This window comes from Stegostoma tigrinum, chromosome 2 (genome assembly GCF_030684315.1).
Source record: "Stegostoma tigrinum isolate sSteTig4 chromosome 2, sSteTig4.hap1, whole genome shotgun sequence".
Lineage (NCBI taxonomy): Eukaryota > Metazoa > Chordata > Chondrichthyes > Orectolobiformes > Stegostomatidae > Stegostoma > Stegostoma tigrinum.
In genome coordinates this window covers 91,237,670-91,258,933 of record NC_081355.1, presented here as the reverse complement: position 1 = coordinate 91,258,933, position 21,264 = coordinate 91,237,670, and the positions used below count along the sequence as shown (strand labels likewise).

General features: G+C 38.8%; 1 protein-coding gene across 1 annotated transcript in view; it reads left to right on the top strand.

Moving 5' to 3' along the window:
• The window catches only part of LOC125448293 (band 4.1-like protein 4B), a 289,715-nt gene that overhangs the window by 98,394 nt on the left and 170,057 nt on the right, over window positions 1-21,264 (top strand). Inside the window, exons 2-4 of the mRNA XM_059655475.1 lie at window positions 1,440-1,544; window positions 17,322-17,364; window positions 17,529-17,604. Coding sequence (XP_059511458.1) covers window positions 1,440-1,544; window positions 17,322-17,364; window positions 17,529-17,604 — 224 coding nt within the window. The remainder of the gene's footprint in view (window positions 1-1,439; window positions 1,545-17,321; window positions 17,365-17,528; window positions 17,605-21,264) is intronic.

Genomic DNA, 21,264 nt, shown 5'->3' with positions numbered 1-21,264 from the left:
TGTGTAATTGACTACTGGAATTTCATGAACCTCTCTCAAAGTATTTTGTTATGATACCCAGATGGACTTACCACCTAATGGACTATTGACTGCTCTTTATTGGCTGATATCTGAGGTAGTTTCGCCTTTTTTAAATAACATTCCATCATTAGTTGTCAAACTCTGTGGGCCTGAGATCAAGTTACAATATAGTCAAATCAATCCAGGGTGTTCATTTTGTAGTTTTTGTTTATTTTCACCAGCTATTTCAAAAACCTTAGTCAGGCTAATATCTTTTAATATGCCACGTTATTCCCCACTGGAAAATCAGGGTGTCAGTATGAAACTCCAGTTACAACTTCTTCATTTACCAAGTCACTCTTCAATCCAAAGTTAGACAATGGAATCAGTTTGTAACCACTGTATTCCATCAATTAACATTTTAAAGCTTCTCTGGAAGACAAATTGTTCGATCAGCCAGGATCAGTGACCAACTTGCTCCAGTGTGGCTCAATAGCTTTATTGGTTTGCCTCCTCTATGAACAAAATCTTTTAAGTATTTCCATAAATGGCTTGCTTAAGGGAGCACTTTAGCTTTGAGATACACTATCCAGAACCTCTAGTTATCTGACCCTCTTTCATGCTAATCAACAAAGAATTCCCTTGGCTATCCTGAGCTGCCTTCCCTTACCTTATAGGTTCTGAGGTAGTGTACTTTCTGTGAACCACTGCCATATTTTTAAGGCACGTATTTCTCCTCAGCTTCATCTGAGGATTCCTCAGGCACACCCAACACTGGGTTAGGGGGAGGCAATGATGTAGTGGTGGTATCCTTGGACTAGTAATGCAGAAACTCATGCTAATGCTCTGCGGGCATGAATTTGAATCCCTCGTTAGCAGATAACTGTAGAACCAACAGCATTGTGATTGACTTATAACTACCCTTGAAATGGCCCTAGCAAGCCACTCACATCGAGGATAGTTGGGGATGAGCAAGATGTGCTAATCTAGCCAGTGACTCCCACATCTTACGTGAATTTTTTTTTAAAAAGTGGTCTCCCATGTAATTTCCACCAATTGGATTTGGTATGGTTAGTCTTGTTACAGTAGAAGCATACAATTTTTTAACATCATGGCCTTGATTTTTTTGACAGCATTCTGTTTATTCTCATAAAATAAATGCCTTTTCCATTCTCAGATTTTATTTTCCTCCATTTCCTTGTTGATTCCCACACAACCAAATCTGAAGCATTGCTGCATTGTTTGAGGTGTTCTTTTAGGGTAAGATAAACTACGATCCTCATCTGCCTGTAAAAGTAGAGATAGAAGATCAAGTACCTCCATTTTCAGAAGAACCTGGAATTTACCAATTTATAGTAAATGAGTAGGAATATATTTGTTGCTGTACATTTCTCATTGTCTCAGTTCATTTTCATAGAAGTCCTTTTCATCTTTTATAGAAAAATGCAAAAGGTCAAGACCTATTAGACCAGATTGTTTACCATTTGGACCTTGTGGAAGTAGAATACTTCAGTCTGCAATTCATGGATGTCTATCAAGTTTCGGTATGTGACCATTTGCTGCTTACACTAATGAAAAAGTACAAGTTAAATTGTTTTTACAAGTTTGTTACTCCATTGGCATGAACATAATGCTATTTGAATGTTAATGAGAAAAGCCATATGTTGGAAACTAAAGTAATCTAATTTTGGAAAAAAGATGTAGCTTTTGTTGATGTTTCTGTGTGTACTAGGAAATAATGCACAATAAAAGGCCAATTTACAGAACTCAAATACTGGCAAACAATTTTAAAAATCTGAAGTCTATACAATTACAGCGGCATACAACTGAAATAAAACCACAAATAAAAACTAGTAACAAGGTCACTGCTTGAGATGAATTAAAATAGTTATTCCAAAAATGAAGTAATTTAGATGCTGGAGATCTGAAGTAAAAACAGAAAACTAATTAAATACAAAGCAGATAAGGCAGCTTCTGTGGGAGGAGAAAGAGTTGACCTTTCAGTCCTTTCAACAGAGCTCCAAAAAGTTAGATGTGACACATTTTAAGTAAGAATAAACGCAGAGAAGGAAGAGGATTTGGAAGGAAGAAAAGGGAGTCAGTGAAAGGCAAAGATGTCCATTGAAGAAAGATTAAATTTTCTTTTATCAAATTTCTCAATTTATAGTTTGTGATTTTTTTTTGCAATTCTGTTTGTTTTACTTTGGGAGCTGAAACTCAATAAATTTCCCACATAATGCAAGGAAAGTTCTAGTTACAGTGGAACATTAAATTTACAGGAGGCATTTAGAAGTTTTCAGAGCTTGAGATGAGTTCGTATGATATAAGGTACATTTCTTGAGATTTAGATCCTGCTGATATATTTTAAAGTACACTGTTATGTGTGCAGAATGCCTTTAAAAAGTTTACATTACAGGAATCCAGGTGCTGTGTATATATAAGGTTGTAACTCTGGCAGTTAATCCCTTCCAAGCTAATCTACAGGTGAAACTCATGGCTGAGTCTTAAATTAGACAAAAAAACGAAACAACCCTCAATGTCTTTGACCCTTACAGCGTTGAAGAATATTCACAATATAGTTTGCTGTTAAGTGGACAGTTCCCTAGCACGAAACGAGCTTAACTCACTGGAGAAAGTCAAATGATCAAGGTGTATGCTGGGTCAACTGCAAGCAAGAAACGATCCAAGGCATGTTGTCAGAATGTCCCCAGAATTTTCTTCCATTTATATTGGGACACTTCAGACCTTCCACTGGAACTTAAAATGTTTAAACAGCGTTCAGACTTTTGGTTTCTAGATTCAGATGTGTCCATTGCAGAAAAGTGAGAAATGTTAAACAGGATGAGATGGTATTTTTTTAAAGCATGGCTGCCCCAATTTTAGAGAAGAATGTTTAGCCCTACAGAATCAACGCTAATGCACGTCAATCAGTCACTGAACTGAAATAAATGTCAAATATTCAAACTAGGTATAAAATTTTAAATTGTGGATTGGAGTAAAATAAAAGGGTGGAAAGGGTGCAGAGGAGATTTACTAGAATGTTGCCTGGTATGGAGGGAAGGTCTTACGAGGAACGGCTGAGGGACTTGAGGCTGTTTTCATTAGAGAGAAGAAGGTTGAGAGGTGACTTAATTGAAACATATAAAATAATCAGAGGGTTAGATAGGGTGGATAGGGAGAGCCTTTTTCCTAGGATGGTGACAGTGAGCATGAGAGGGCATAGCTTTAAATTGAGGGGTGAAAGATATAGGACAGATGTCAGAGGTAGTTTCTTTACTCAGAGTAGTAAGGGAATGGAACGCTTTGCCTGCAACGGTAGTAGATTTGCTAACTTTAGGTACATTTAAGTCGTCATTGGATAAGCATATGGACGTACATGGAATAGTGTAGGTTAGATGGGCTTGAGATCGGTATGACAGGTCGGCACAACATTGAGGGCCGAAGGGCCTGTACCCTGCTGTAATGTTCTATGGTCTATGTTCTATGTTAACTGTTTGGAATGGAGAACTGCACAAATTTAGCGCGTCAGAATTAATTGCCGTAGAGGTAAAATATCCCACAAGAAATGGACCACACTAGAAGACCAGTTCAGAGTCAGGTAAACTTATCATCTAAAATTCATGTCATTTACAAGAAGCCTACAGAATCCTTGGACTACTTTGTCATCAGAAGCAGAGAAAAGGGCTAGTTTTATGATTTTTCAGATGGGGATCTAGCAAATGGGGTTGCTGAGTTGGTGATTGATCCACCCCCTCATCTGAACTCTGCAAGGAGATATACTAGAGAAACCAAAGACTCATGCTATCAAAGAGCTGGAATAAATTTCCTATAAAATTGAGTCTCAGCAGGAACAGCTACAAAAACATTATCTTGACCTCAAAATCAATGTTAACGAAAATGCATATCTCCCAAAAAAAAAGGTGGAGTTGCAGAGCACACTCGGTAAGGAACTGTAAATCATGAAGGGCAGTCCTTTCAAAAATAAATATCAGTAATGAGGCTGCAATGGATGAATGACATAGAGGAAATCAAACACCAGTGATGTTGTTAAGTGGAAGAAGTCTATTCTACAAAGAAAATGAAAATGAAGAAAAAATTGAAGATCTTGTCCAGTCATTAGAGCTGGTTAAGAAGGGGAAACTATACTGGTCCAGCAGAAGACGAGTACAGAGAGTTGCTTGGAGCATGGCTGCCAGAGTCAATAGAGAGGCACTTTAATAGCACTGGGAGCCAAGTACAGAACCCAAGGATTAAAAGGTTGGGGCAGGACTGAAATGAGGTGTTCTTGTTGCTGTTCAAATCCAAAAACACTGGTCATTTTGAGAACATCCTGTTAGTAGGTTTGTATGCCCAGCTGGATGAGAAGTGATAGTCATACACCGCAGAAACAGGCCCTTCAGCCTACCATGTCAATATCAACCAACAAATGCCAAATTCTACTAATCCTAGTTACCTGTACTTGCTCCATAGCCTACCATGCCCTGGCATTTTAACTGCTCATCCAGATGCTTTGTAAATGTTGTAGGAGTACCTGCTTCCACCATCCTCTCAGGCAGTGTATTCTATATTTCTGCACTCCTGTGTCTTTATGCCCCTGGTTTTGGATATGTCCTGCCAGAATCAGGAAAAAGATTCTGATGATCTCCTCTGTGTTTCCCTCTTGATTTTATATATTTAAATCAAACTTTCCCCTTAGCCTCCTCTGCTTCAAGAGAAACAAACGCAGACAATCCAGTCTCGTCTCAGTTATGAGACCTTTTTTATCCCAGTGAATTTCCTCTGCAGTGCAATCATCTCCTTCTGATAATGTGACAACCAGAACTGCGCATAGTGTTCCATCTGTGGCCTGTCAAATGTTTTATAAAATTGAAACAAACTTTGTTGCTCCTGTATTCTATTTCCCGACAAATAAAGGCAAGCATCCTTTATGCCGCCTTTGTCACTCTTTCTGCCTGCTTTGGCATCTTCAGGGACCAATGGAGTTGTATACCAAGGCCCCTTTGTTCTTCATTACTTCCTCGGGACCTACCATTCATTATGTGTATTCCTCCCTTATTAGACTTGTAAAAATATATCACCTCATCCTGACCATGATTAAATTCCACCTACCATTGCTCTGCCCAATTTACCAGTTGACTGATGTCAGACTGTAGCCCAAGACCATCTTTGACATGAACACCATGTATAGAACATAGAACAGTACAGCCCTTCAGCCCACAATGTTGTGCCGACCATTGATCCTCATGTATGCACCCTCAAATTTCTGTGACCATATGCATGTCCAGCAGTCTCTTAAATGACCCCAATGACCTTGCTTCCACAAGTGCTGCTGGCAACGCATTCCATGCTCTCACAACTCTGTGTAAAGAATGTTCATGTCATTTGCATACTTACTATTAAACCTTCTACATTCAAATCCTAGTTAATGTACATAACAGCAAGGGTCCCAGCATTTGGGGTTTTGCCTTGATTTAATCTGCCAAAGAGATTTAATAATCCCTTTTTGGACTCCTGCTTTCTAAGATGATAGTGGTTGTGGGTTTGGGAGGTGAGGTCAAAGGAGCCTTGGTGAGTTGCTGCAGTGTATTTTGTAGATAGCAAGTACAGGTACTGCCGAGCTGTTGGGAGTATCAGTCAGGTGGTTTGTTTTGTCCTAGATGATGTCAAGATTCCTAAGTGTTAGAGTTGCATTCATTCAGGCAATTGGACAGCTTTCAAACACACACCCCTGGCTTGTAGATGGCAGAAAGGCACTGGGGAGACAGAAGGTGAGTTGTTTGTCACAGAGTTTGACTGATCTGGTAGCAGTATTTATAAGGATTGTCAGGATTAGTTGCAGGTCAATGATAATCCCTGTGCTGTTGACATCGAGCCATTCAAAGATAGTAATTGCTTTGAATATTAGGGTGAGCTGGTTAGATTCTGTCTTGCTAGAGGGGATTATTGCCTGGCACTTGAGGCATGAATGTCACTTGCCATCTATCACCCCAAATCTGGATGTTGTACAGGCCCTGTGCAGTTGAGCATTGATTATCCAAGCATTTGAGGCAGATGGTACTGAGCATTTGCATGACCACCAGCAAACATCCCCACACCAGACCCCACGATGGAGGAATGGCCACTCTTGAAGCTGCTGAGTACATTACCGTGAGGAACTAGAAGGCTTGGGTACAATTCCCATCTGCTGCAGATGTGTCGTAACATGTCTCAACAGGTTGATTAGAGAAAAAAACTACCCTGAGGAGCTCCTGCAATGATGCCATGAAACTGAGACCACTGCTTCCCAACAATTGGAATTATCCTCCCTGGGCCAGGCATGACTCCAACCAGCAGAGGATGTTCTGCTCCCAGATGATGCTGTTACAGGTCTGATTCCAGACTGACATTTGGCTTGATTGATTGATTGTATTTTATTTTACTTTTAGTTCTAATGACATGGTCTTTCACTGAAATGAAAGTATATATTAAAGCTGAGGTTTATCACATAAAAGAAATAAAATAAGTAATAAAATAAGCCGAGCTGTTTTCTTATAATGCAAGTTTGAAGATTTTGAAACACCTGTTAAATGCAATCTCATTAACGCCAAAAACACTGCTTTATAGTACACACACCAAAGGCAATTCCTTTCTTCTTCATGCCTATAGGACTTAGTTTTACTGTGGATTCAATGCCCACACCAGAGATTATGATAACCTTGTGTTGGAATCTTCTTAGAACTGAGTTTAGATTTTCTGAGCTTCAAATAATAGGGAAGTGATAGCCCAGTGTTTTTATTGCTGGACTGTTAACCTGGGACCCAGTTAATGTCTTGAAGACTGAGGTTTGAATTCCATCATGGCAGATGGCAGAATTTAAATTCAATAAAAATTTAGATTCTTAATTCCAATGATGACCAGGAATGCATTGTTCATTGTCAGAAAACCCATCCATTAGGGGAGAAAATTGTCATCCTTACCTGATCTGACATACATGTGACTCCAGAACATCTGGGCAATTAGGAATGGACAGTAAAGACTGGCCGAGCTAATGATGCCTTCATCCAGTAAATGAATTTTAAAAATGCTTCAAGATTTTAATCAGGCACTTCTGATCCAGAACTTTAAAACCGAGGTAACCAATTTCTTAACAATTCTACACTATCTTTTATCAGAAGCAGTTATATTTCATACCTTCAGCTTTAGCCATGACTTCTGCAAAATTGCCAAACTGAAACTTAAAAAATCTTATTTTTTCAAGCAAGTGTTTTTTCAAGTGTTTTCCCTAAGCCAAAAAAGACACAATTTCCAGAACCTTCTACATTGAAAGCATAATAAGTGCTTACTTTGTTCACTCCCAATTAAACCAAAGTCCCATTAGCCTCCAAAAACTCTCTTGTCATTTTTTTTTCAAGCTAACACAATGGTAACAGGAATACCTTCAAGTTATTCATTCTACCCCTTCATAGACACAGACCAAAATCCCCGTGCTAGTGCCACTAGTTCAAATTCAAATTCTGAAACCAATGATATTAAAATGTAGTTAGGTCACACATCTTACATCACAAGACTTCCCCATAATTCCTGATGGCTACTCTGCTGAATGGTACCACAGTCAGCCAATGTTACCTTCATAAAAAGCGTAGTTATTCCCAGCTCACCCCTGGAGCCCAGATCTTCTATTCACGTTTGGATCATGCTCAGGAATTAAGCAGTCTGGACAGAACGCAAGCAGAGCATCAGCAAACAGGTTACTCCAGAGGAAGTGCCACTTGATATCACTTCCAAAGTTCTGTTGATACTCAATTAGTTGGCTTTTGATTAACAAGGGGAGGCAATGGCCTGATGGTATTATCGCTGGACTGTTAATCCAGAGATCTGGATAACATCTTAGGGACCTAGGTTTGAATCCAGCCATGGAGATGTGTGGATTTTGAATTCAATAAAATAACTGGAATTAAGAATCTAATGATGACCATGAATTCATTGATTATTGGAAAAACCCATTTGGCTCACTGATGCCCTTTAGGGAAGGAAACTGCCATCCCTACCTGGTCTGGCCTCTTTGTGACTCTGGACCCACAGCAATGTGTTTGACTCTGAACTGCCCTCTGGGCAACTTGGGATGGGCAATAAATGCTGCCTGGTCAACGAATGCCCTCATCCTGTTAATGAATAAAGAAGGGGGAAAAATTTGGCCAAGTTGAACTAGTCCTGCGCCACATGGACAGGACACATCTGGTCAAACCCCCACCCCCTACCACTGGGCAGATGGCAGTACTACAGTGACATTGAAATAACCTAGTCAGGGGCGTGGTTAATTTGGAACACAAGGCACCAGTTCTGCCATGAGAATGATGTCAAGGCTCACAGACCCTGCAACTTCTGGTGCCTCTAACCGCTCCTGATATCATGTGCAGTGAATTGAATTGGCTGAAGACCAGCATCCGAGAGGCTGGGTACCTCCAGAGTAGGTGAAGTGGATCATTCAGTGTGCTAAATGCATCAGCCTTGAATTTTGCTGTGATGAGCTCCACTCCCCTGTTGTTTAGAATGGGAATATTTCTGGAGCATTCTCTTCCAGTTAGATGTTTAATTGTCCATAAGCATGTCTCAAATACAAAAAAGAAAGCACTGGCGAAACACATCTGGTCTAGTAGAATCTACGGACACAGAAGCAGTTGCCAGTTCCCAGAAACTTAATTTAATCCATGTGACATCAACGTAAAGCCGGAGGAACTGGAAGGTACAAAAGTTGTGGCTCTCAGCAACATCACTCAAGACTTCATGCTCCAGACCTTCCTACGGGCTTGCCACAACACCAGCATCCACCTGATGAGATGTACCACGCACACACAGCAGGACAAATCCAGCCTGGCCAATTATCTTCCCATCAGCCTACTGTCATTCAATAAAGTCATGGAAAGTATCATCAACAGTGCTATCAAGTGTTAACTTGCCTTGCAAAAACCTGCTCACCATCACCCAGCCTGGTCTGTACTCGGGCCACCTAGCTCCTGACATAATAGACTTTTTTCAAACATATTCAAAAGAGCTGAACCCTGAAAAGAGACTGACTGCTGCCGACATCAAGACACTTGACCACATTTGGCATCAAGGGTTCCAGCAAAACTAGTCAATGGGAATCAAAGAAAATCTCCACTAGTTGGAATCACATCTTACACAAAGGAAGACTATAGCAGCTGGAGGTTCACAATCCCAGCTCCAGGGCATCTCTGCAGGATGTCCTTGGGGTGGTGTCCTGGGCCCAACCATCTTCAGCTGCCCCAATAACAACCCTCTCTCCATCACATGGTCAGAAGTGTACGTTCACTAACAACCATACAATGCCCAGCGCCATCTGTGACTCCTCAAACACTGAAGCAGTCTGTGGCCAAATTCAGCAAGCCGTGGACAACAACCAGGCCTGGGTCTACAAGTGGCGAGTAAATTTAGCGCCACACAAGTCTTGAGCCCAGTGTGGATAGCACAATAGAAATCAAGTCCTGAAGGTTCCTGAGTTGTCACAAAAGTTAATGTGTTTTTTTTTAAAAACCCACGCACAATTACCCAATTTACCAGTCTTCTCGGGCTAAAGAAGGAACTATCAAACTTTTCAAGAATGGAAATTAAAAGAAATGCTTATGTCAACCTATTGATCTGATAGAAAAGTATATTCTCTTGTCTTTTGGTACTGTAAAGGGATGCTGTTGAAATAGCTGATATTTTGTATTTTACCATATGTTTCAAAATGCGATAACTTAGTTTATACTGTTTTTTTTCTTAGGTTAGGTCTGGATTTAAACTGCTGTTTTTCTGCTTGGCATCTATATTGATAGCTTCACCAGATTTGTCCCTCATTTCAACTGATATGCAACACAGCTCATGTGCTCCTGGCTTGATGATACTGATGAAAGAGGGATATGCTCAGCAGTCAGATTACAGTTTGTGATGTACAGTTTTTACTGTTCCTTATGAATCATTTTGGATTGTAGATCTATTCTTGGTCGCCCCTTAATTACGATAGAATCTTCAAGCTCAACAGGCCATTCAGTATATTATGCCTGTGTTGGACAGATCCGATTGTAACCTCCATATACATATTCCTGACAATATTTCACCTCCTGGCTTAACAGGAAGCTAATCACCTTTGCCTTTAAAAATATTCAGTGAATGCTCCCACCACCATTTCAGGAAGACAGTTTCAAAGAGTCTAGACCCTCAGAAGAAAAATTCCCTCATCTGTCTTGAAAAGGCAGCCCTTTTTTTTCAATAGTGACCCCTAGTACATGATTCTCCAATTTAACAAATAAATATCCCCATCTCATCTGACCTGTCAAGAATTCCCAGAATCTATTGATTCATTCACACCATTTATTCTTCTAAGCTCCAACAGGTATAAGCAGACCCCATTCAACATTTCCCCACAGGCTTTAGTCTGGTAAGCCTTCTCTGAATTGACTATAGAACATTTACATCTTCCCTTAAATATGACAACCAGTACTGTACACTGTACTCAAGATGTGGTCACATTGTAAAACTGAAACATAACCTCACTAGTTTTGTAATAAATTCTGTTTGCAATAAAAATATTACATTCTGTTAGCTTTCCTGGGTCTTATGTAACTGCACACTGTGATTCATGCACCCGACCCCTCAACATCTGAGAGCTCTGCATTCTCTCACCTTTTAGATTATTTGCTGCTTCTTCATTCTTTCTGGCAAAATGGTCACTTTCATTTTTTCACATATTATGTATCATCTGCCAAATTTTGCTCACTTAACCTATCTTTGCCTTTTGTAGCTTCCCTGCATCTTTACAGCTTGCTTTCCTACTTATCTTTATGTCATCAGCAAATTTGGCAACCGTACCTTCTATTTCTTCATTTAAATCATTTATTCAAACTATTGATGTCCCAGCAGTAACCCCTGTGGTACACCACTTGTTACATTTTGATAAGTTGAAAATGACCTATTGGTGCCTACTTTCTGCTTCCCTGGAGTTTTAGCCCCTTATTGTGTTTACCTACTTTCCAAATTTACTGCTGAATGAGATTACAATGTTCTTTCAGGCGCCCATTCCCGATCGTAACTTGATGCATTAAAAAATATCTCTAGTCTTTTTTGCCAGTTAGCTTACGTCTAGGTTCTCGGGTTATCTAATTTCTGTCTTTTGAAACAGTTTCTCCTTGTTTACTTTCAAAGCATCTCAAAATTTTGCATAACTTGTGAAATTGCCTTTACATTTTCTACTCTAAAGAGAGTCAGCTTCAGCTTCTCTAGTCTCTCCATGTAACTGGCATTCTAGTACATTTCTCTTGCACTCTTTCCAAAACTTTAGCCTTCTTACAAGTAGTGCCCATTCTTGCACACGCTACTCAGCTGAAACAGGCAAGTGTTTTTTTTTCAAAGGGTTTAGGATAACTTCTTTATGCTTAGTGCCTCTGTTTATGAAGCCAAAGATTTTACGTTGTACTCATCAGGAATAATGCAATCAGACTCATACTGAGTGATTTAATAGATACTTTTAGTGCACATTTTGTGATCATTTGAAATTTGACATTCTTCCATTTGTTGTGATGAATGCAAGACAAAATGTTTCAGCTACTTATTTTTTTCACAGTCATATTCAAGTTTTGTAACATTATCAACCCATTCTGCAACATTCAAAAATTTCTCTGAGATAACATTCAGGTCTTGATATTTCTATAGCCCCTTTCACATTCTATAATATTTATGTCATACGGATGTAATGCAGAGCATCGTCATGATGAATATGAGCTGTTTTCAGGATGATGCAGTGATTACTAAGGCAGATTGGTAACAACAGGGCTAAGCAAATGTTGCTGTCATGTTGGTTTCTTCACTAACTAATTGGGGGCACAGTCTGGCAGCCACATCCTTTCTGGCTTAACCAGCTGAATCGTTTGTGGGGCTGGTTTCTCAATTTGATTATCAGTTTCTGATGGAGGTTTGAAGGTTTTTGCACGTTATCAGGGCTGGGATTGCTTGAGTTCTTATCTTGTTTCAATGTCTATGTTATTGCTTGGAATGAGTCACCAAGGAAGACCTGTGCCATCTGTACTGAGAATCCTCAGAGGTAACAGTAACTCTAGGTTATGTGCTGTCAGTAGTTGGTAATATCATCAGTTGTTATGGTTTGACTATCTCTCTTAATTATCACTGTTCCCAATAATTGAAAACTGATTTGAACCTTGGAGAATATTGACTGGTATGATTCCCATATATGCAACCACTTAAGGATAAAAAGGCTGTATATACTTAAAGAGAAAACACGTGTTTAAATATTATTTGTTTGGGATTGCAGTATCAGTCAATAAATGAAGAATTTGGCCTTGCCCAGTGATCCTTTTTTTTATATTTTGAGGGCTGCACTGTTCCTTAGTTGTAACTCATAAAAACTGGTTAAGTAACATTTTAATGTGTCTGGGCATACAGATCACTGGATACAGCAATCTTTCATTTGAATAATTCACGTTTGGAACAAAATCTTTCTTGTTTTCTTTCATTGCTATGTGAGTGCTCAAATTACTGTTCAAACACTTTCACAGTACTTGTTCCCATTTCTATTTCCCTGCCTCATTTCCATGCTTATATGAATGATTCAAAATGGGCAATTTGGAATGTAATCATGGAGGAAATATGTTCTGTAGAACTCCATGTTGGTCTCAGTAAAATATATTGATGTTTTGTCAATATTTGGAATACTGATAAATATAAGTTTGAAAATGAAATTTACTCCTCAAAAAATGTTAAATGTATTACAAACAGATTCATACTAACTATAATTTCTAACTTTTAATTCCACTGGTTGTTTTGAAATTGACATCGAAAACCTTCAAGGTGGAAACTATTTAAAGTTTGGAAGAAATCATTACGCTTTCTATGCTTAATAGAGATTAGAATCTGATAAAATTAAGCAATAATTGTATTTACACTTGATAACATTTGCTGGATTTGTTTTTAGGTAAGTCTTTAGAGTACAGGGTTTGCAATTGGACTTGCACAACTCCTTGTGTATCAAAGGACTTAGGTGTCTGCAAGGCATATGAGTGACTCTTATCCCTTTGAATCTTTAAGGTGGTACATGGAGCAAAGGGAGCTCAGGGACTCTGAGTGGTATAACTGATCTTTTCTCTATTATTTCATGATAATGTAATTTATGATTCTAAGTACAAACCCACATCAGTTATGCAACAATGCAACATCTTTTCAAAACTAAATGAAACTTGCTGAGTAGTTCAGAGTTGTAATATGTTGCTACCTCCTCACCTATACTTTCCTCTCCACCTATCTTCTTTTCTCTCCATCTTCGGTCCGCTTCCCCCTCTCTCCCTATTTATTCCAGAACCCTCACCCCATCCCCCTCTCAGATGAAGGGTCTAGGCCTGAAACGTCAGCTTTTGTGCTCCTGAGATGCTGCTGGGCCTGCTGTGTTCATCCAGCCTCACATTTCATTATCTTGTAATATGTTGCTAACTGCTTTCATATTATAGCACTGTACCTAATTGAACAGTTTATCATTCATAACAGAAATCAGTATCAAATTTAAAGTGCAGAATTATTATTTGAAACCAAACATAAGAATTCATGATTCAATTCAGAATTTTCCAGATTCTGTGTTAATACTCTCAGCAGTGACTTTCTGCTTTCATGATTCCACTCAATAAATTTATTTATAGATAATAAAATGTGAGGCTGGATGAACACAGCAGGCCAAGCAGCATCTCAGGAGCACAAAAGCTGACGTTTCGGGCCTAGACCCTTCATCAGAGCTGAGCTGATAAATGAAGGGTCTAGGCCCGAAACGTCAGCTTTTGTGCTCCTGAGATGCTGCTTGGCCTGCTGTGTTCATCCAGCCTCACATTTTATTATCTTGGAATCTCCAGCATCTGCAGTTCCCATTATCTCTGAAATTTATTTATAACTTTTTTTTGTTCTCACTTTCTCAATCCCTCTGTTTGAACTTCTGAGTAGCTTACTTGAAACTGCTCTTGCCAGAAATTAAAGGCACCTCCATTTGAGGAACAGGAGCTATGAGAATGAGCCCATAGAGTGAATGTAACATACCATTTGTTGTGCTATAAGGGCTAAGTTAACTTGGCATTTCTCAGCATCGATAGAATTTAGTCTGGGACATAAAAGCACAGATCAGAGAGTGCATAAGAGGAGCCTGGGATGTGAGCTCAGAGTCAGAATCTAGGCCTCTTGGTTAGAGAGTAGTGAGCTGAATAGTTAGAAGCTAAATGGAAGGTTTGAAGTAAAGACAAGGTTGGGAGAGATGAGGAAGGAAGGAAATCATGATGGAATTGGGCAGCAGAAAACTAGTGATTAAATGATTTTGAGTAATCTATTGATAGTCAAATGTGCCTGAAGTTAGTCTCTTGTCCATGAGAATGATTCATGATTCTGGAAGATGCACTTTTCTGTACTATTTGACTTATTTAAAGCTGTTTGTTACTGTGATTATTGTGTGGCTTTATTGGGTCTCCTAACAAGGCATGTTCAAAGAAAAGCAATCCACATTGACTTGTTGATTGTGATAGCAATTTGCATGACAGTTCAAAAATGTTTTGAGTGTCTCAAGTGTCTTTTATGCTAACTTTCACACAGGCAAGATTTAAAATGCCTTGTGCATTATGTCTGATGCGCATATGGATGTCTTCGGTGGTGCATTGTTAACATGAATGAAAAATATTGCAGACACTCAACAGAAAATACTGGAAGTATTGAACAACATCAATGTCTTAGGTCAAGTACCAGCCCTGATTCTTTAAAAAAAACTATATAAAAGGAAAAATAAAACTTTAAAAGGCATCAATTTGAACTACAGCATTAATTTTCTTTCCACAGATGCTGCACTGCTGAGTATTTTCAGCATTTTCTGATTTGATTGTATTATTCGTCGTCAGAGTATTGTTGGTTCTTCAAAAATGGCTGAGATGAATGCTAGACAACAAAATGTGAGGCTGGATGAACACAGCAGGCCAAGCAGCATCTCAGGAGCACAAAAGCTGACGTTTCGGGCCTAGACCCTTCATCAGAGAGGGGGATGGGGTGAGGGTTCTGGAATAAATAGGTAGAGAGGGGGAGGCGGACCGAAGATGGAGAGAAACGAAGATAGGTGGAGAGAGTATAGGTGGGGAGGTAGGGAGGGGATAGGTCAGTCCAGGGAAGACGGACAGGTCAAGGAGGTGGGATGAGGTTAGTAGGTAGATGGGGGTGTGGCTTGGGGTGGGAGGAAGGGATGGGTGAGAGGAAGAACAGGTTAGGGAGGCAGAGACAGGTTGGACTGGTTTTGGGATGCAGTGGGTGGAGGGGAAGAGCTGGGCTGGTTGTGTGGTGCAGTGGGGGGAGGGGACGAACTGGGCTGGTTTAGGGATGCAGTTGGGGAAGGGGAGATTTTGAGGAGATTTTGAAACTGGTGAAGTCCACATTGATACCATTAGGCTGCAGGGTTCCCAGGTGAAATATGAGTTGCTGTTCCTGCAACCTTCGGGTGGCATCATTGTGGCACTGCAGGAGGCCCATGATGGACATGTCATCTAAAGAACTGACTAAAGAACATCTAAACATCTGAGATGAATGCTAGTTGTTTTCTGCTGTTTGAAATTTGATTACAATTTCCTACTGTTCTCATTTTTTTTTTCCTATTTCTTTAACGTTAATCGAAACTTTCAATTTCAGCCCTGTATATTCACTCAATTGTTTGAGGGCCAGAAAGCATAGTCTCTATTCGGAGTTTGTAATATATTGCTAACTGCTTTTATATTATTGCACAGTACCTAATTGAACAGTTTATCATTTATAATGCAAATCAGTAACAAATTTAAAGCGCAGGATTGCTTTTTGAAACCAAACATGGGCGTTAATGATTCAATTCAGAAGGGCACAATTTTATCTTGAAAATCCAACTTTGAAGAATTAATAGTAGTACTTTAACACAACATTGGAATCATGTAATATACAAATCATACAGGGAATTTGGGAAAGGCCATTTAGTAATTTTCCAAACCCTGCCCAGAGAATGTTTAACATTTAAAAAGACATTAACATAGTCTTCTCTTTTCCACACCCACTACCAACCACCACCCCCCACCACCCACCATTTTCTCCCAGCACGCATCTGTATCAAACATTAAAATAAACTTGGGAAATTTTAGATCAGAAAGAGATGGAAATGCTTATTAATCTTCATAAGAGATGTGCAGAACTGCAGTATGTTCACTAGAGGTTGGGCAGGCTGTTGAAGACGTGTTTATCACTTAGCATTGAGTTTTAGTAAGTGCCTCATGTTCTTCCTAGCAGTTTTTGGAAATCAAGCAGTATTTGCTGAAAGTGGTTCAGTGATATTTTTCTGTTTTCAATATTGTTTTTTCATATACTACACAATACCTGGCTTAAGCATTACTTCAGAAAAAGTGCTGATTTTGGTTACTGATCGTATTGTATGGTTCACGTCACCTTGGAAAACCTCGTACATCTGAGTCTGCAATCTTTTTATATGTCTTGATACATAAATACCCTGGATAGAGTTCATTTATTAGCACTACTCTTTGTGAAGGAATTTTTGTTTTTGATCTTAATTTCGCAGAAAATAAAACCGTATTAAAATAGCAGCATTTATGCTTCCATGTTTTTCATGTTTTATGGTACAATGCCTTTAAGAAGTGTGTTTTATCCTTCTGTTTATGAAGAGAGATTGAGACAGAGGTATCGAGCGGTCCAGACCCAGCAAAATAAAGTAAATCGCTTGCGGTTTTCTTTTTAAAGTTAGAACAATAGAAACAGCATGAAAGGGTGGGGTCAAGCTCCCATAGAACCAGGATTTTAGTTTAACTTTCAGTAGTTGCTGGGGTCTTGAAGCTGGATGTGAAAGCTGTTATTCATGAATCTGTTACAGCAAAAATCTTGAGTTATCTTCCTACTACTGGATTGCATGTGAGACAATCTATTTTAATGAATTTACTGTTGCCAAGGGTGCGTTTATGGGATGTTATTATATTGGAACTATTGCTGTTTAGAAGTTAAATAATCTGTTATTCTGTTAAATTTTTCAATAGAATTAAGATATTCCAATTTTTCATTCTTTTATGTGTATTTTACCTGTAGAGTAAAGTTAGACTTAGGTAAGACTAAAGTGTGCTTTGCTTCAAACCTGGTCTTTGGACCAATTGAATTGCATCTGGAGTGCAAAGCCTTGCACTTGCTTTTAAAAATAAGAAAAAAAAATGGGGCCTACGCTATGATGTTAATATATTTTGAGGGGGTTTAATCGGTCCATAACAAATGGTATTCATGATTACTGTCTTTTTTTTAAACAGCACTGGTTAGATTGCACAAAACCTATCAAGAAACAAGTGAAAAGTAAGTAAATGCGACTGACTTGCAGTTTAGTTCTTATTTTGATCTTGATGCTAATATAATCATTCTATGGTGTCTTCACGTGATCAGTTGTTTTGCAGTACTGTTTGTTGGAAAAACAAATCAATTATGTGAATAATTAATTTATGAATTTTTTTTTTACTCAGTTGGACCTTACAGTTTCCTCTTCAGAATAAAATTCTATTCCTCTGAACCAAACAATCTTCGAGAAGAATTTACACGGTAGGAATATATCATGTAGAATGTTAGTTACAGCAAATAGTTGTAAACTTTTACATTTTTATTGAAGATCATTTTCGTTCCGAGGATGAGAGTAATGTTTACAAGGCTGTATTCCATGCCTATCTATATGGCTGTGATGGCCTGAATAGCCAACTGTGTGAAATTGGAGTCACAGGAGGTCAGCCTGGTAGCTTCCTTTTCTCAAAAGTAATTAGTGGGTCTTGGATTTTTGACCACCTTCCAGCAGATTCCACTTATTCCAGGAACAGGTCACCAATCACTAAATTTGATAAATTCAATTAACCGATGTACCATGGTGTGACTTGAGATGTCTGCTTCCCATTTGTTGGTTCAGTACCATGACCACTCATCAACCATACCAATGGGATGTCTAAAATAAACTGAAATTTAAATTCTTGGATGTGAATAGATTCTTAATTTTCCATTTCTGTTTCACTTATCTTTTAATACTGAAATGAAACACATTTATGTTTCTAAACAACCTTTATCTCTCTTCCAGTTGCACATCTCCTCTTTCTCGTGTCTGTTCTGTTTCTCCCTAATTCGTGCCGACATTTCATTCCCCTTTCTTACACTCCTTGTTTATCACGTGCATCAGCTTTCTCCCTTTGTCCTTCCGCATCCTTGGCCTGATCAATTAAAGCCAACCTGTCTAATTTGAAATTTAAATTAAGTTTGGACAATTAACTGTCAGTCATTAATAACTAGTGCATTCACCATTGCAATGCCTATGCCAATTGGAGTCCACATGCCAACCAACCAGCACTGCCCTCCCATATAATATCAGTTTTTTTTCCCCTTTACTTTGGTACTCTTTGCAAAATGAGTAGGTCTGAAGGGATCAAAGGGTATGGTGTGAAATTGGGAACAGGGTACTGAGTTGGATGATCAGCTGTGATCGTTTTGAATGGCACATCGGGTTCAAAGAGCTGAATGGCTGACACCTGGTCCTATTTTCTGTTTCAAAGATGACTGCAAAAATGTCTATTTTTCAGCAACAACTCAGTGAATTCACTCAAGAATTCAAAACAAAAATTATTGCCTGTGGTTTAACAGAGATCACTTAGAAACTGCTGTTATTTGAGGGAATTCTACAAATTGTCAGGTACTTGGTAGTTCACACAGCTGAAGAAATCCAACCTGGAATGGCGGTTAAAAAGAAATAAAATCACAATTGCATTGTGAAAGATATAAAACTTTCTCTTAAATGTAGATATAAACAATCGATTTCAAAAAAGAGGAAATCTGAAACTTGGATTAATGTATAACAGATTGGCCTATAGCGTGGAGTTCCCAAATAAAGTTTCTTACCTGTGTGGCAAACTCACCTCTGCTGTGCATTTTATTTGAATCATCTATGAATATAGCAATTTGTTTTACTTCTGACCTCTGTTGCTATATTGGCCCAAATGTACATAAATGAGCTGAGCAACATAAAGGCAGCATTTGAACAGTTATGACATCAGGTTTCAGTATTGAACAAGAATTACAAATAAATGAATTTATTATAAATGAATTGATTCTAGTTACAGATAAATAATGGACCTTTGACATATAATTTTACTAGTTAAAACTCTAGCCTCTCCTGCATCAAACCTCCCTAGAGACGTTTACAGAGAGAGATCAAAAATATGGTTGTTTCGCGGGAGGGGGGAGAGAAAGAGAGAGAGAGACAGAGCAAGAGAAAGGAAGCAACCGGGCAGTTCAATAATCCTTTCCCACGAAGTTCATTAAGATGATCCTTGATTTGGTATTCCTTCATCGTCCTATTCCCAAGTACTTTCAATTGCCGACTTGAGGCCCAGAGCTTTTCCGCTGGCCAAGTCTCTGACTTACTAGTTATGAGCCATTGCTTACATCAACTGATGACTGGAAATAAATTAACTTGTTTCAGGCATGAGGTGTGTGTGCTATATGAAAGATACACTTCAGTAACTCAACAAAGCCTTTCATCACTATCTCCCAAATCTGCATTATGTATCAAACCAGAAGCAGAAGATCAACAGATGTATGGGAACAACATTACCTGTACATTCTTCTCCAGACCACACATCGTCCTGACTAGGAACTATATCACCATTCTTTCTCTGCTGCTGAATCACAATCCAGGAGCCACCTTGTTAACGGAACTGAGGATGTTCTTATACCCTCAGAATTGCAGCACTTAAAGCAGTTTACCACTGCCTTTTCCAGTGTGGTTGACATAGGGGATAAATGCTAGCCCAGCCAGCAATGCTCACAGCCCATGAACAAATAAAAATAAAAGTTGTCCTTGTGCATTCCTGCAGTTCCAAATGGATATTTAAATGGATTCATCTGATAGATTGCTGATGGAGCCACAGAGAATTAATGAAGCTTAAATTGTGTTACAAAGTTTCTGCAGAATTTTCAGGATTCTGCTGAAATTATAATGGACAATTGAACCAGGCAGAAAGGGCTGACTCAAATGCTATTCCCACCTATACAAGCTATTATTTGCTGGAGCCTGAGAGATATGCTGAACATTCCAGTCAAGGATTACTTTCTCCTACTTAAAGGAAATTACTTTTACTTTATAAAATCATATAAAATTGTATAAACCAGCAAATTATTTTGAAAAACATCGACCTGAATAAATACTGGAAGCTATCTTGACATTTTTGACTGCAGTGTATGTTTCCAACCTAAGACAAGACCCGTCGCTTGAAAGTTGTTTGATTAGAGTACCCTATGCATGAGTATTGTTGCCTATCCTGGTCACAGACACCTTCTGTCAAAAGAACCCGTACATACGGCTTCCAAATCTAAATGGAAATATATAATACATCTAGACATTATTATCTGAAAAGTTATTTGGCCAAGCAACAATTAAAAGAAAAGAAAATAATGCACAAAATGACTCAATTGAGCATCAGAAGCTAAACACACTTCTTACACAAGCTAGAGGCATTGAGTATATTCCTGGATTGGTGTGACTGCTGAAGTCACTTTTTCTGGACAAAATCAGAATGACACTGGGTTATAGTTCAGCAGGTTTATTTGAAACCACAAGCTTTCGTAGCACTGTTCCTTTATCAGGTGAAGTGATGAAGGAGCAGCGCTCCGGAAGGCTTGGGATTTTGAATAAACCTGTTGCACTATAGCTTGGTGTCATTGTGACTTCTGACTTTGTCCACCCCAGTCCAGCAATGGCATCTCCATGTCATGGCTACTTTTTCTGGAGGCAGTAGTGGTAGATTCCAGTTCCTCCCCAAGGAACACTGTACCTGTGGTGATCAGATCTTCCAGTGTGTTGAAAAATTTTGGTCAGATGGAATTTGGAGTAAAGGCAAAGGCTGTTGCTATTATGACAGGATTTCTCAGACTCTATAAATAAATAAAATGTGGTGTTTTTCACTGAAAACTGAATCAGGTCTCCTATCTCTAAAACTGTTCCAGCCTTGGTTTCTCAAGACATGCAGCCTGAATATTGAAATTTCAACATTGTTGGTATTGTAGCTAATGTCTTTTGGAAGTGTTCTTTCCAAAATGTTCAAAATGCATTTGCAAATATCCAGTCAACTGTCTTAAAAATTAACATTTTGGATAATACTTCTTAATAATTGTGATGAAGAAAACTGCAACCAAACCTCTGGTTTCTGAAATTGTCATCAAGTGATT